At 45.9% G+C, this 16,838-nt stretch overlaps 1 protein-coding gene across 1 annotated transcript; it reads left to right on the top strand.

Moving 5' to 3' along the window:
* The first annotated feature begins 143 nt into the window (after window positions 1-143).
* Window positions 144-12,858, top strand: Bag1 (BAG cochaperone 1). The gene is made up of 7 exons (XM_036178480.1): window positions 144-725; window positions 2,032-2,160; window positions 5,332-5,414; window positions 7,233-7,346; window positions 10,017-10,124; window positions 11,818-11,880; window positions 12,354-12,858. Exons 1-7 carry the CDS (start codon window positions 653-655, stop codon window positions 12,441-12,443), a joined length of 660 nt encoding a protein of 219 aa, XP_036034373.1. The 5' UTR covers window positions 144-652; the 3' UTR covers window positions 12,444-12,858.
* Window positions 12,859-16,838: the final 3,980 nt, after the last annotated feature.

The following is a 16,838-nucleotide window of genomic DNA, read 5'->3' as shown; positions in this document are numbered from 1 at the left end:
GGAGCTCTGGGAGAGGCGGAAAGCCTTCTGGGGGCGGGGCTTAGGGGGGAGGGATGGGGCGGTGCCTCCGTGGAGTGGGTGGGGCTTGGACGCGGCTGGGCGGATAGGGCGGGGCCTGGAGCGGGGTCAGTTCCGAGGGCGGGGTGAGCAGATGGGGCGGAGCCGGTGAGTAGTAGGGTGGGGCTGCAGGACTGCGCGCTCGGCAGCCACCGCTGGGCGGTGAACAAACGCGGGCCTGGCGGATCGCAGCGGCCTTCGGCGACCGCGAGAGGACCGGGAGCCGCTGGGACCCCGGCTGCGCGTCTCTCGGCCCGGTCGGGAGCTGCGCCAGTCGGAGCCCCGGGCCGAGCGCGGCTTGCCTGCCTCTCAGCGTTCATCTGGCCGCAGCGCAGCCAGTGGGCATGACCGATCCACCAGGGGCGCCGCCGCCTGCACTTGCAGGCCGCGGGTGAAAAACAAAGTCCGTCCCCGCTTCACTCAGAGCGAGAAGGTGGCTCCCAGCAGGGAATTGACCCGGGGAAAGAGAGTGACCCGCAGCAAGACAGTGACTGGGACCAAGGAGGAGACCCAGGTGGAGGAGGTGACCAAGATCGAGGAGGCGACCCAGACCGAGGACGTGACCGTGGCCGAAGAGGTGACCCAGACCGAGGACATGGCCCAGACTGAGGAGATAGCCCAGTCGGAGGAAACGGAAACAGCCGTGCTCAGCGTGACAGTCACCCACAGTGAGCACCAGGGTGGGCTCTGTAGGTCGGGTTGGGATCAGTGGGTTTGGCCACGTGTAGCCGAGCATGAGTTCTTGGCTGTGTTCGTGGGGATGGTTTTTGTCTGGATGGTTTTTGTCTCGGGCTGGTGTCAGGACATCTTTCCGTGTGGCCAGTGTGTTTTGTCCCTGGACATTGGTTAGATCCTCTAATTTGGAAGCGTAGTTGAGTGTGTGCCGCCAGTAATTATAGGTCTTTGTGTCAGTCTTGTGTTTGGCCATCTTTCGTGGTTCTGGACATCTACCTGTATAGTGAGTCTGAACTTGGTGTTTGGTCGGATTGTTCCTTACTTGCTGAGTACTTCTGAGTATTGACTGTCACACCACCGCAGGCTCAGTGGGCGGTGGGTCTAAGAGTTACTTTCTGGACGCCTGGCGAAATTAACACAGAACTAAACACTGGAAAGTATACGAGAAAGCTCAATCTGTGAGATTTCCTTAGAACCAGTTAGTTAGGAAAGACCCACATACTTTGCCATATGGAAACCATGATTCTGTGTCCAGCAGCCTTAAGTGTCCTTGAGATGGAGGTCTCTCTTTTTAAGGCCTCTGATTTCTGGTCTGTGAAGCACAGAATGGGAACTAGTTCTCCTTCTGACCCTGGAATCAGTTGGGAGAGCAGTCTAATAAGGTGGACCTGCACTCCACCTACTTAGAAAAGAGTTGACACCTGTGTTTTTAAAAAAATGGATTCATTTATTTGGTTTTACTAAGCACTGATTATGATGTACTTCGGTGTGCCCAGTAAGAAAGACATGGAGGAAAGCAGTCCCTTGCTGGTGGGTGAATCAGGGGAGACAAAACGGATGCCTTAGAGACAAATAGGGCATGCAGGCAGCTTGTGATAGCAAGTGTAGACTTTTGAATCCGCTGGATCTAAGGGCAGATTCTGACTCGGCCAGTTGAAGGTTTCCCCAAGCAAGTCTTAATTAAATTGATAGCTGCTTTATGAATTGTTGTCCTGGAGTTTTGAGATAGTGTGGGAAACAAGTCTTGTACAGCTCATTATGTATAATTGCATAAAATGTCAGCTGTTGTTAAAATAGTTTTTTATGTTAGAGGAAACAAATCTTTGAGAAGGTCACCGAAGGAAAGCTTTGTAATGGGTAGCATCTGAGCTGTGCCTTGGGGACATAGCTCGTTAGCAGAGTGCTGCGCAGCAAGCCCAAAGCACTGGATTCAATCCTCAGCTCCATGAGAAAGCATCAACTTATTTTTAGGTTTATGTGAAAGAGTTGTCTTCATGGAATACTTTCCTTTCTCTCCAGGCAATGAGAGGTATGACCTTCTTGTCACCCCACAGCAGGGCAATAGTGAACCAATTGTCCAAGATCTCGCTCAGCTTGTTGAAGAGGCCACAGGAGTTCCGGTGCCTTTGCAGAAGCTCATCTTTAAGGGTGGGTATTTCTCATTCATTTTTGAGTACTTATGGCTAAAGTACAGGTTTCATTTTGTTTGTTTGTTTTGGTTTTCTAAGACAAGATTTCTCTGTGTAGGCCTGAATGTCCTGGAACACGATCCGTAGACCAGACTGGCCTCGAACTCAGAGTTCCGCCTGCCTTTGCCTCCTGAGTGTTGGGATTAAAGACATGTGCCACCACTGCCCTGGCAAGGACAGATTTTAAATTGCTTAGTTACTTTCAGTTTTCTGTGTGTATATGTGTTTTGCCTGTATACATGTCTGTGTACTGTGTTTGTTCAAGGCCAGGGAAGGACGTCAGCTTCTTTGGATCTGCAATTGAGATGGTTGTGAGCCACCATGTGGGTGCTGGGACCTGAACCCTGGTGCTCTGTAAGAGTACCAAATGCTCTTAACCACTGAGCTATCTCTCCAGCCTCCATCTTTCAGTTTTCAAACTAGAACCGTTTTCTTTCATTGGTTCGTTTAACAGTTATTAAGAACCTGCTCAGGCTGGAGAGATGGCTCAGTGGTTAAGGGCACCAACTGCTCTTCCAGAGGTCCTGAGTTCAATTCCCAGCAACCACATGGTAGCTCACAACCACTTGTAATGAGATCTGGTGCCCTCTTCTGGCCTGCAGGGACACATGCAGACAGAATACTGTATACATAATAAATAAATAAATCTTAAAAAAAAAAAAAAAAAAAAAGAACCTGCTCTACACTAGACTTTGCAAACATCTGGATGAGTATCAGATTTGGAATAACATAATGACAGAAATGTCAACTTTTTTCAGGAAACATATGGACAGTTTTCTCTGGCTAGACTAGATCCTTTCTCCATTATATGTTCTGCATGATTGTGCTGAAGATACTACTAAGTAAATGTGGCCTTAGTTACCTAATATCTGATTTCTGTTAGTGTGACAGCAGAGACACTACTGTTGCCAGTACTTGACATCATGCTGATTAGAGAGGTTTTGAACAAACTGGATGGAGCCTGGATGGGCAGAGTGCTGGATGATGCTGATGCTGATTTCTGAGGGACTAGCTCGTTCCCACCCCTCCCTATCCTCTGCCTTCTCACTCTCATAGGAACCCATTATTCTGGTACATGATAGGACCAGATTTATCTCATTAGGTTTTGGTCATTGTAAAGAATTTAATAATAAACATTATGGCAGGAATATATTTATTTATATTTTATAGTATAGATCTTTGCCTTTTTCTTGGTGGGAGAGTGATAGTTTCCTATAGCCCAAGGCATTGTGGAACTGGCTAGGTAATATGCATGACCTTGACCTATGTCTTTTTCTTTTTAAATAATTTAATTTTTGACTTATAAAGACAATAGAAACTTATCTTTCAAAGTTGAGTACAGTAACACACACCTATAACCCTGTACTCTGGAAACTCAGACTAGCTCCATGCCAACCTAGGTAATATAGTCAGAGAGAAGGGAGTGGGGAGGCGGGAGGGGAAGAAGGGCAGAGAATGGAAAGGAAAGATCAAGTTTCCAAACAGCACAAAGAAGAAAATGTTCTGGATAAAGTTCCTTATTAATTTTTTTTATGATACTGTAGCAGCTCAGTCAAACATGCTAGGCAAGTACCAAACCACTAAGCCCTATCCTCAGCCCATGTGTTTTACATTTTCTTTTCTTTTTCTTTTTTTTTTTTTTAAGATTTATTTATTTATTATGTATACAGTGTTCTGCCTGTATGTATCCCTGCAGGCTAGAAGAGGGCACCGGATCTCATTATAGATGGTTGTGAGCCACCATGTGGTTGCTGGGAATTGAACTCAGGACCTCTGGAAGAACAGCCAGTGCTCTTATCCTCTGAGCCATCTCTCCAGCCCCCTACATTTTCTTTTTTATAACATCGAGTTTAGCGGCATTCAGTGAAGTATCCTGAGAAAAAAAGAGTTTTCATGATTACCAAGTCTTTTATTGTACAGAAATGATCTGTTGGAGCTGGAGAAATGAAGTTCTCGGACTGCCAGAGCTGTGACATAGAGAAACCCTATCTCGGAAAACAAACAAATAGATGAGTAATCTTAAAACCCTTAGGGGCCAGAGAGATGGCTCTGCAGTTAAAAGCACTGTCTTGCCTTCCAAAGGACCCAGGCTCAATTCCCAGCATACATATGGAGGCTCTAAATTGGTTAGTAACTCCAGTTCCAGGGGATCTGACCTCCACTGGCATCAGGCACACATTAGGCACAAGCAGACATTCAGGCAAAACACCTACACACATAAAACAATAATAAATTTTTTTAAAGAAATGTCTGTTATATGAATTATATTAATCATTTGTCCTTGAATATTATCTTTAATAACTACTATATAGACATATTTCCAGTTTTGTTTTGGATAAATATCTATAAATGACATTATCAGATAAAGACATTTTCAAAAAAATTCTAATTTCTCCTTTTTTTCTTGTTAGCAAACATGAAGCTTTTTGTTTGTTTGGTTGGTTGGTTTTTGTTGTTCTTGAGACATTCTTGTTTCATTATGTAGTTTGTGCTGGCCTGGAACTTGGTCTTGGTCTACCGCCCATTCTAGGCTTGAACTCACAGAGATCTGCTTGCTTCTGCTTCCTGAGTGCTCAGAGTAGGTGTGCACCACCATACCCAGTTTTCTGGGTCCTCTGGAGAAGCAGTCACTGCTCTTAACTAGTGAGCTGTAGATTAGATTTGTTTTTTTGAGACAGGGTTTCTCTGTAGCTTTGGAGCCTTTACTGGAACCCAATCTGTAGCCAGGCTGGCCTTGAACTCACAGAGATCTGCCTGGCTCTGCCTCCTGAGTGCTGGGATTAAAGGCATGCGCCACCACCGCCCGGATTGTATTTCTGTCTTTAAATAATATGAAAATTTCACACAATGTATTTAATCATACTCACTTCCTTGCTTGTATCTCTCCTCCCTGCCCCATTTGAGTCCAATTTATATTGCCCAAATACAATCCAGGATACAGGGCCTGCCCTGGAGTGATGTGGACCTATCAGGGGTCACACTCTTTCCCACAGCTATTAAATGTCAGTAGCTCCACAGCTAGTGGTGGGCTTTAATGTCACCTCTTTTTCATGTACATTAGCCAAAGTCTATTTCAGTGTTGTACAGATGTTACAATTTTGCATGCCTTTGTTTTTTTTTTTTTTTTCAGGAAGATCTCTGAAAGAAATGAAGACACCATTGTCAGCACTTGGAATACAAAATGGTTGCCGAGTCATGTTAATTGGGGAAAAGGTAAATTGCTTTTTCTGTCAAAACTCTTCAGAATTGAATGACTTAAACTCTTTATACATGGTTCCGTATAGAAGACCAAATTGGCTGGGCAGTGGTGGTGGTGGTGGTGCACACTTTAATCCCAGCACTGGGGAGGCAGAGGTGGAGGATTTCTGGATTTGAGGCCAGCCTGGTCTACAGCATGAGTACCAGGACAGCCAGGGCTACACAGAGAAATCTTGTCTTGAAAAAACAGAAAAAAAAAACCAAAAAAACCAGACCAAATTGGCTACCCAGATTCACATTGGTGACCTGCCCCCTTAAATGAGGTCTGATGAGATTACCAGTTTGGTTGGTGCATTATTTGTGCATTTCTACCTGTTGATTAGGCTCTCGCTCTAGGAGTTGTGCTACCTTAATGGTATGGTGTATTTGGTGAATCCTCAGTGTAGTTCAAATGTGCCGGGAACAGGCTTTACTTAGAATTTCCAGGAACACTTTTTGTGAGAGCTGTAGATACTACACGTAAGAACTCTTGTTCATACTAAATTCTCCAAGAAGAAAATCCTCTGAGTGGGAAGGCTCAGACTGAAGAACTGTGGGGACAAGGAGAAGTTAGTTGGTGACAGGTGGGGGCTGCGGCCCCTGTTGTGGTGGTACTGTGCCCAGCCCTGCATTGTGACACAATGGCACACTACACTCAGAAGGTGTCTTACTTGGAGTGAGGTGGCCGAGTCCCCTGAAGGCAGGGATGAGCTATCGGAAGGAATGGGGGTCTAATCTCATCCGGAGCCTCCAGAGGACTGGGTTTGAGATTTGGCCACAGAGAAGAATGAACAGTTTAGGGGAGTGTAACAAAGCTGCTTGCTGTGGGTGAAAGGAAGGAGAATGTTCTAAATGTCTCCCGGAAGGGTCGGGGAGAAGAGTGTGGGCAGCAGGCAGTACCCATGGTCTCGGTTTGAAGAAAGTATAGTGGTTTCAGTTGGAGCTGGTTAAGAGCGGGGAGCCACATCTGGATTCTAGTACTGTTTCCCCTTTGGGCATTGGGATCTAAAATGGTTCCTGTTACACAAATCCTAAATGGACTTGTACTAAAAGCCACCCTGGGCTAATTTGAAACACTGCCTCGCGGGGAAATATTTGTCATACTGCTGGGGATGCTAGTAATCATCTGTAACCCTAACACTTAGGAAGCTGGGGTGGGAGGAAGGAATTTAAGACAAGATAGTGAGATCTTGTCTCAACACAAAACAGAGGCCTAGTTCTGCTTGACTTTTCATTCTGGACTCCTCAGTGGCGTTCACTTGAATTTGCTTACACTCTATTTCTTTTTAAAAGATGTATTTAACCTTTTTTATGTATACGAGTGTTTGCCTGCATTTGTATGTGTGCACCGTGTGCATGCCTGATGCCCATGGAGGCCATAGAGGGGCTGGATTCTCTGGAACTAGAGTTACAGAAGATTGTAAGCCTCTGTGTGGTGCTGGGGACTGAACCCAGGTCCTCTGGAGAGTAGTGAGTTCTCTCTGGTCCTTGATTTCACTCTAATCTAGCTCTTGGGATCAGCCCAAGGCAGAGGCTCAAACTGACACTTGGATTGGCTCCATTCTCTGAGCCTAAGTCAGCAGGGTTCTCACTAATGAACGTTTGCCTCCCGCCTTCCTTCTCTCTGGACTAGGCTTTATAGGTAGGAAACCTTGTTGTCTAACCCTTTGACAAGCTTTCCAAGTAGCATCATTCTTCTCAGTGAGTGGCTTAGCCCAGTGGTGGTCAGATTTTCTTCTGGCAGAGGCAACTGGCCTTTGTGATTACTGACCTCTTTTTGATTCTTCCTGTTAGAGCAATCCAGAGGAAGAGGTTGAGATAAAGAAGCTGAAAGATTTGGAAGTATCTGTAGAGAAGACAGCTAACCACCTGGAAGAGTTGAATAAAGAGCTTTCTGGCATCCAGCAGGTAACTTATCTATAAGAATTCTGGCCAGGCGGTGGTGGTGCACGCCTGTAATCCCAGCACTTGGGAGGCAGAGGCAGGTGGATCTCTGAGTTCGAGGCCAGCCTGGTCTACAAATTGAGTTCCAGGACAGGCTCCAAAGCTACAGAGAAACCCTGTTTTGAAAAACCAAAAAAAAAAAAAAAAAAAAAAAAAAAAAAAAAAAAAAAAGAATTCTGTGGATTTAGTAGTATTAGTATTGTTACCTGGTTGGCTTTTTGAAAAAAAACAAAAAAATTTAATTTTAAATTATGTATGTAGTATGTGTGTGCGCGCATGTGAGTGCTGGTGGTCAGATTCTCCCAGAGCTGGAGTTACATAAAGTTGTGAGCCCCCATGTGGGTGTTGGGAATGCAACTCAGGTCTTCTAGAGGAGTAGTACATACTCTTAATCACTGAGCTCTCTCTCCAGTCCTGTTTTGTGCTTTAATTATAAAATTAATTTGTGCTGGGCAGTGGTGGCCATGTCTTTAATCCCAACACTTGAGAGGCAGAGGTGGGCAGATCTCTTGAGTCCGAGGCCACCCTAGTGTACAGAGTGAATTCTGGGATGGACAGAACTACACAGAGAAACTCTGTCTCTAGAAACCAAAATAATAATAACAACAACAACAATAATAATAATTTGTGATGCTTGTACAGGGTTTAAATGTACGTACAGATAAAGATTCATACCAAGGCCTGTCTCATGCTAAACTCTGTCCTCATTGCTCTTCTTGTGGCAAGTGAGGACTTGTGATCCAGAGATACTGTTATTCTGAAAAGTAGTTTTCATCTTATTATCTAAAATTCAATATGATGTACATTTGGTAAATTGTTCTTCTATTGATTAAAAAAATTAATATTTTCAGCCGGGCGGTGGTGGCACACGCCTGTAATCCCAGCACTCGGGAGGCAGAGGCAGGCAGATATCTGTGAGTTCAAGGCCAGCCTGGTCTACAGAGCTAGTCCAGGAAAGGCGCAAAGCTTCAGAGAAAACCTGTCTCAAAAAACCAAAAAAAAAAAAAAAAAAAAATAACATGTTCTTGTGTCGTTGACAATGGTCATATTTTATTGCATATCATGGTTTACCTAACATAGTTTCTATTCTCTGTTGTTTTACCTAAGAATTGTTTCTGTTACCAATGATGCTTCTTTGAATGCCCTTAGATAGGAATCTTTTTGGAACAGCAGTGATTGGTTTTGATAGGACTGAGTTTGGATTTCTGAGTAATTTTTGAACGTCTTGCTATGTTGTAAAGTATGCATTTGTCACTCTGTTTTGATAGCCATCCTCAGAAATTCCTGCTTTTGCACTCAGCCACCAGCTGATCACTGGGCTTAGAGATGTGACTAGACAGCGAGGTGGTTTAATAAAAATAGGTGCTGCTTGAGCCAGGTGTGGTCTTGCACACCTGTAGCCCCAGCTCTTCTGAGATGGAGGGAGGCGGATCAGGGCCTCAAGGGCAGCACTGACTAGGAGGTGAGTTGGAGACCGGCTTATACTACGTGAGAACCTGTTTCAAAACAAAACTAAACTGAACATAGTCATCCTCTGTTAGCGCATGGATTTATCTGTGCCAAGAGTGATGTGAGCATCTACATGTCTTCCCTTCAGCATCCCATAATCTGAGAAGAGTGAGACATGGAAAGTTTAACTTGTTTTAGATCTTAAGCCAACGTTGGGGGTATGGCTCAGTTGATACACAGCATCAGGACCTGGGTTCAGGTTCCCAGCATCCATGTAGAAACTTGACATGATAACATATTCTGTAACATCAGTGCTGGGGAGTCAAAGATAAGAGGATCCCTGCCACTCACTGGCCAAACAGTCTAGCCAAATTGGGCAAGCTCCAGATTTGGTAAGACAATCTGTCTCAAAAAATAAAGAAGAGTATCTTAGTCAGTGTCCTATTGCTGTGAGGAGACACCATGACCATGGCAAGTCATAAAAAGAAAAGCATTTAATTGGGGCTGGTTTACAGTGCAGAGGGTTAGTTCGTTGTCATCATGACAGGAAGCATGGCAGCATGCAGGCAGACATGGTGCTGGAGAAATAGCTGAGTTCTGCCTCTGGAGGCAGCAGGAAGACAGAGACACTGGGCCTAGCTTGAGCATTTCAAAACCCAAAGCCCAGTGACACACCTCCCCCCCGAGAAGGCCAAACCTACTCCGGCCAGGCCACACCTCCTAATCCCTGTCAAGTAGTGCCTCTCCCTAACAATGTAGCATCTAAATATGTAAGTTGATGGGGGCCCTTCCTATTCAAAGCAATAAACAGAGAGTGTTTGACAAAGATACCCCATGTCAACCTCTGATGTCCACGTGTTGTGCTGTGATGCCCAGCAGTTAAGTCTGTGCTCTTAAAGTCTGCCTCTTATGTGCATGTGTACACTTGGGACTGAGGGCTACACTATAGTTAGGCTTCAGAGGCATTCAGAGCCCCAGTGGACCCTATGAGAAGAGCAGCCTGCAGCCTGGTAGGATTCTAGACTGGCCAAGGACAGCATTTCTAATTTTCCCAGGGGATGAAGGTCTGAGATTCAGCCTGGCTTATTAGAGCAATGGTAAACTCTGGGTCACTTCATCAGTATAGTGGTATAGTTTTCCATGAGTCTCAAGAAACACTTGCAATAGTGCCTTATTCCTTCACAGGGTTTTCTGGCTAAGGAATTACAAGCAGAGGCTCTCTGCAAACTTGATAGGAAAGTAAAGGCCACAATTGAGCAGTTCATGAAGATCTTGGAAGAGATTGACACAATGGTAAGTAAATATTCAGCTTAGAGATGCTAGTTTCTAATGACAGTATTTCAGTCCATTCTACTGTCAGTATTACACTTCCATTGTCTGGGAAAATCTGTTACTTGGGAATGTTAAGCATCTACTGTTGTGTGCCAGGTATATGTGACCTAGTTAGCTTTAACTATCAACTTAACACAGCCTAGAGGTACCTAAGAAGTGCCTCTCAACTAAGGGATTGCCCAGGTTAAGGTGGCCTATCAGCAAGTGGGGGTGGTTGATAATTGACATAGCCCACTGTGGGTTGCGGACAGGTGGTCCTGAGCTGTATAAGAAAGGTAGCTTTGAGCTGGAGAGATGGTTCAGCGAGCGGTTAGGGGTACTGGTTGCTCTTCCAGAGAACCTGGGTTTGATTCTCAGAACCTGCATAATGGCTTACAACCATCTTTAATTCTAGTTCCATGGGATCCAGTGTCCTCTTCTGGGCTCCACTGGTATCAGGCATACATATAGTGTAGATATACATGTAGGCAAAACACCCATTAAATTAAAATAAATAAACTTTAAAAAGAAAGAAAGCTAAATGTGAGCCAGCAAGCAGCATTTTCGTCTATGGTTTTTGCTTCAAGTTTCTGCCCTGACTTCACTGATGATGGACTGTCACCTGGAAGTGTAAGCCAAATAAACCCTTCCTCCCGGAACTGATCTCTATCACAGCACTGGGGAGGAAACCAGGACAGCCTGCTAGGTTCTGACCTGTAGGCATTCGCAGCCCACCAACACAGGCATTTATGATATAGATGACAAGCGTGCGTGCGTGCGCGCATGCATGCATGCATGCATGTATGTATGTGTGTGATCATGGACCCAAAACCCAAGACGTTTATGACCTTGAGGTTAAGGAAGCATGGGTCTTTGTTTTCCTAAGACTCAGGTGGTGATGTCACTGAGCTCATTTTTTTCTACAGACTTCAGCCACAGCCAGATCTTGGGAGGCTGTTGAATCGCTGACCCAAGTTTTCTTTAACAGATGAATGTAAGGGTGTCTCTAGCTTGATGCTTTATTCTTGAGAGTCAATTTCTCTGGGCTTGGAATCTTTTGTGACAGAGGGGTTAAAAAAATAACAATGGTCTGGAGAGGTGGCTCAGAAGTTAAGAGCACTGGTGAAGAGGTCCTGAGTTCAATTCACAACAACCACGGTGTGGCTCACAACCATATATAATGAGATCTGGTGCCCTCTTCTGGCCTGTAGGCACACATGCAGGCAGAACTCTGTACATAATAAATAAATATTAAAAAACAAAAAACAAAACAAAAAAACCATCCAGGCGGTGGCAGATCTCTGTGAGTTTGAGGCCAGCCTGGTCTACAGAGTGAGTTCCAGGACAGCCAGGGCTACACAGAGAAACCGTGTCTCAAAAAACCAACCAATCAAACAAAACCCCAAAACAACAGAAGGTACTTTTCCTGGCAAAGTAGTATCCATATGTAAAAAACGGTGAAAAAACAAAACCTGTGATCAGATTACAGTTCAAACATTGCACCCAAGGCAGAGAGCATTCTTAGGAATGACAGCCTTGAAAGGAGCCCCACAGGATGTAGCCCGGGGGAAGTGACCCTGAAAGCGCGCATTTGACGTCCATCGGTGACCTGCTGGATGTGTTGTCATTGTTACTACACATGTCAATTGTTGTGTTTGAACTGGTTCTTTCCTAGGTCCTACCAGAAAGTTTTAAAGACAGCAGGCTAAAAAGGAAGAATTTGGTAAAAAAGGTTCAGGTGAGTTACATGAGTACATGACAGGCTGTAATATATTTAGAATGTTGGTATGTGTGTTTATCTGTACGAACTGTGGTAGTGCAGAACTGTGGTAAGAGGCATAGTCTGTTTTTACTGTTTATTTATTAACATGAACCCAAGAAGGGGATTCTTGTCCCTGTGTATTTGATTTAATCAGTTTGGGCAAGTTCACTGGAGAGCAGATAGGGCTGGGACTTTGGTTCTAGTAAGGGCCATTGGTATGTCTAGTGCCCCCTTGTGGAGGGTCGTTAGCCTAGGGCATCGTCAGAAACCTTGGCCCAATGTTTCACTATCCGTAGAGTCCAGACTGGGAGTCCATGTCCATCCCTGCACAACCTGTTGAGAGTCTAATCAACAGGTTCCCCAAAGTGGCTGAATGTGAGCCTTGTGTGGGCAGCGGCTGGCTTGTCCTAGGAGGGCCTTGGATTTCACTGCCTGTGTCTGTCTTGTAGGTGTTCCTAGCTGAGTGTGACACAGTGGAGCAATCCATCTGCCAAGAGACAGAGCGGCTGCAGTCTACAAACTTGGCCCTTGCTGAATGAAGTGTGGTGGAGAGTGGCTGTGCTGGCCTGAAGAACAGCTTCCCAGCTCTGCCCTCTCTGGAACAGAAGCTGCTTGTTTCTCCAGGGCTGCCAGAGGCAACTGGCCAAATATCAATTTCCCTGCTCCTCTATCGGTTCTCAATGAAAAAGTACTGCCTTTGCGCCCTGAAGTAGAGCTCCTGTTTCCTCATTCTGGCTCTGTGTGCCTGTGCTGTCCAGCAGCTGCCTTTTAGGAGAGAGGCCTTCCTGCTCAATAGTTACTAACTCTTGACATTCAGGCACTTTGTGGGCTGGGAAGAGCTCTAGTTCATCTGGAGCTAGTTCCAGGTTTGTGGGGCACCCTAGTCTTCAGATTCATGACCTTGTGATCTCACTTTGTAGATGTAAAACCAGAATCATCAGGCAGGTACATCCAGGTGCCTTGTTGTCCCTGTTGTGACTTGATTTCAGAACATCTGACTGGATTGTTTAAAGACCTTGTCCTCATCTCCATTGTTCCTTCCCAGTCACAGGCCTTGGTTTCAGGGGATATTCTTTCTTTTTTTCTCCCCCGAGACAGGGTTTTTCTGTGTAGCTTGGCGCCTTTCCTGGAACTCACTCGGTATCCCATGCTGGCCTCGAACTCACGGAGATCTGCTTGGCTCTGCCTCCGAGTGCTGGGATTAAAGGCGTGTGCCACCGCCCAGCTTTTTTTTTTTTTTTGGAGACAGGGCCTCACTGTGTAGCTCTGGCTGTCCTGAAATTGACTATGTAGACCTGAGATCCGCCTGCCTCTGCCTCCCAAGTGCTGGGGTTACAGGCATGTGCCACTATGCCCAGCTTCAAGGTGCTAGTCTAAGATGGGCCCTGTGGTTAGTATGTGTGCGACCTTGCCCCCAAACAAGTCTCCAAACTGTTAAGAACCCAGTGTCAACTGAGTCTCTGCCTGAAACCAGCTCAAAACCATGGCTTAGGAAGGCACAGGTAGTAGAGTGTATAAAGTAGGGTGAAGCCAGCTGGCAACTTATATTCATAGCCCCTGAGCTCTAGGTTTCCTTTGAGGGTACTCCTGCTGATTTTGTGGACTTCCACTTCCATTGGTTTTGTTGTTGTTGTTGTGTTTTAATATTTTTACACTGTTTTTAATCCTGTGTATATGGGTGTTTTGCGTGCATGTGTGCCTGTGTACTGTGTTCATGCAGTGCCCATGTGGGCCCAAAGAGGACGTTGTATCAGCTTGGAATTGGAATGGAGGTAGTTATTAACTGCCATGTGGGTGCTGGTTCCTCTAGAAGGGCAGTCGGTGCTCTTAACTGCTAAGCCATCTCCAGCTCCTCCATTGCCTTTCAAACCAGTTTGTATGTTGTTATCATGCACAAAAATATTTGGAATATTCTTTCTCTCTCTTCTGTGTATGTCTGGCTGGCCGGTCATCCGCCCGCCTGTCCATTTGTGTGTGTGTGTGTGTGTGTGTGTATGTGTGTGTCTGTGTGTGTCTGTGTGTCTGTGTCTGCATGCGTGTGTCTGCCTGCGTGTGTAGGTGTGTGTATGTCCCTCCTTTGGACACAGTCTTGCTATACAGCCTAGGCTGGTTTTGAACTTATCATCCTTTGCCTCCCGAGTTCTTGAATTATAGGTATACATGACTGTATGCAGTGTTTATTTTCGTTGTGTGAGAAAGCAAAGATTTGTGGCTTGTCAGCATTTACATTTGATGCAGTTGGGAGTGATTCTATGTGTTAGAATCCTTTAAGCTAGTCAGTTGCTGTGAGCGTAGTACTCAGGAGACAGGCTTTCAGCAGGCTCTCTGAGGTTCATCTTGTTACAGAGGGCTTCACTGAAGTCCCAGGGACTTAGGACCGGGTAGCTAAGACATCAGACCTGGTAGTAGTAGAGGTAAACAGTAGACAGAACTCAGGGCCCAGCCAAGCCCATTCCCAACTTAACAGTCCACTGTCTGTTTTCTGTGGCAGCTGTTTGGCCCTGGGTCACAGTTAACAGGTTACTGTGGAGCTTGGGGAGAGAGCCCAGTTGGTGAAGTGTTTGTCACACAAGCAAGAGGACCTGAGTCTGACGCTCAGAACCCGTGTTTGTCTGTTTTTAAAGCTGAGAGTGGTGTTACACATTTATAATCCTAGCACCAGGAGACAGAGACAAGCCAGGCCCTGGGGCTCACTGACCAGCCAGTCTAGCTACTGGGAGACCCTCTTTTAAAAAGAGTAAACAGGGTGGATGGCTCTTGAACAAATTCTGAGCTTGTCTTCTAGCCCCTGCACACACATGAACACACACAGTTACTTAGCACTAGGTACTGTTCTTTGTATATTTTAGTGACCTAATCCGCACATAGTAAAGAGGTGGAAGAAATGGGAAAGATGGCAGAGCCACAACACAAAACTGGGTGCTTTTTTTAGAAGTTTCATTTGTAGTATGTGTATGGATATTTTGGCTGCATGCATGTTTGTGCACCATGCGTGTGCCTGGTGGCTGCAGAGGCCAGAAGGAAGCATTGGATCCCCTGGGACTGGAGTTACAGACAGTTGTGAGCTGCCATGTGGGTGTGGGAACTGAGCCCAGGTCCTTTGCAAGAGCAGCCAGTGCTCTTAACTGCCAAGTCATCCCTCCGCTATTCTTTCTTTTTCTTCCTTTCTTCCTTCCCCCTCTTCCCTACCAACCCTCTTCTTTCTCATTCTGTAGTGCTGAGAAACAAACCAAGGGCCTGTGCATGCTAGGCAAGCAGGCTAACATCCTCCAAACAGAGCCAATGCTTTTAATCCCTCTCTGTTCTTCCTGCTAATTGACATGGGGTCATATATACTTAATCTCTTATTCTAGCTTTCTGGTTATACCCTGTATTGATCTATATTAATATGGTTAATTTTGTTCTGTTTTTTAATAAACTGTGGTGTGTGTGGTGTGTGTGTGTGTGTGTGTGTGTGTGTGTGTGTGTGTGTTTGCTCGCGCGCGTGCATGTGCATATGTTCATGTAGGTACCCACAGAAGCCAGAGGTGGAACTGAACTCAGGTTCTCTTGTAAGAGCGGTGTATGCTCTTTTTTTTTAAAGATTTATTTATTTATTATGTATACAGCATTATGACTGGAGGCCAGAAGAGGGCACCAGATCTCTCGTTACAGATGGTTGTGAGCCACCACGTGGTTGCTGGGAATTGAACTCAGGACCTCTGGAAGAGCCATCTCTCTAGCCCGCGGTGTATGCTCTTAACTGCAGAGCGCTCATCCCCAGCCCCTCGAAGGTTTAGCTTTGTCAACCTGACAGAACCTGAAATTACCTGGGAAGGGAGTTTCATTGAAGGATTGTAGACGAGGTTGGCCTGTGAGCATGTCTTTCAGGGGCTTATTTTGTTGACTGAGGTGGGAAGACATGGCCACTGTGGGTGACACCATAGCCTAGGCAGAGGATTCCGAACTGTGTGAGGAGAAGCAGCAAGCAGAGCACCAGCTTGCATGCATCCCTCCTTCTGCTTCTTTACTGTGGATTCAATGTGACTAACTTCCTCAAGTTCCTGTGACTTTCTGCCCCGAGGAACTAACCTGGAATGAGGAGCAAATAACCTCCTTCCCCTTAAGTTGCTTTTGTCAGGGTATTTGTCCACAATAGCAAGACAGTTGGCCCACCCTTTCTAGTTCATTTTCCCCAGAGCAGCCTAAGTGATGCTAAAATTCTAGCACCAGAGAGTCTGATGCAGAAGGATTGCCATCAGTTCAAGGCCAGCCTGTCTCTGTCTCAACCTTCATCATACCTTTCAGAAGGAAGGACAAAAGTCCTTTCTCTGTCTCCTCTCACCTCATCTCAGCCCCCACTTGTCAGCCACTCTAGTCTTTCAGGTCCCCAGGTTGATGGTGTTGTCTCCTGCTCTGGGGACTTTTGCTGCCCTGCTGCTGTGTGGACAGCCTCTCACCAACTTTCCTCTCCTCTTCCTCCTCTGTCACCTGACTCCTGTTCATTTTTCGGGACGTCATTAAATGTCTCTCCCATGGGGAAATACCCCCACCCCGCCCCACCCCACCCCGCCGAGACTATCTAGGCCCAGCTGGTACCTCCCATGCTTCATGTAGCTTTCCCTCACAGCACTTAGCACAGGCCATGACCTGTGGGTCATTCGATTACCTTTTGCCTCTAGCCCCAGACTGCAGTTGTCTCGGTGGGGAGTTTTGTCTTGACAACAGGTCAAGCATGTTACCTAGTGTTAGTAGGTTTTCAAATGAATGCTAAGTATGGAATTTCCACAGCTGTGCTTGGCTGTGGAAGCCCTCTTGTCAGCATTGGGATGTATAGCATCGACAGATATCTCATTTAAAGGTTGAGAAAAGAGGCCCTAAGCCTTAGACTGCGGATGTATAGCATGGTGGCCGTGGGGCCAGGCCCTATCCACGTAGACCTGTTTACGCACAGG

Source organism: Onychomys torridus, chromosome 2 (assembly GCF_903995425.1).
Source record: "Onychomys torridus chromosome 2, mOncTor1.1, whole genome shotgun sequence".
In the NCBI taxonomy this organism is placed as follows: Eukaryota; Metazoa; Chordata; class Mammalia; order Rodentia; family Cricetidae; genus Onychomys; species Onychomys torridus.
Note: the sequence above shows the minus strand (reverse complement) of the source record. Positions and strands in the feature narration are given on the sequence as shown.

Coding starts and splice junctions, on each gene's coding strand:
- Bag1 (XM_036178480.1), top strand. CDS start 653: ATGGCCCAGACTGAGGAGATAGCCCAGTCGGAGGAAACGGAAACAGCC. Junction 726..2,031: donor CAGCGTGACAGTCACCCACA/GTGAGCACCAGG, acceptor CTTTCTCTCCAG/GCAATGAGAGGTATGACCTT. Junction 7,347..10,016: donor AGCTTTCTGGCATCCAGCAG/GTAACTTATCTA, acceptor ATTCCTTCACAG/GGTTTTCTGGCTAAGGAATT.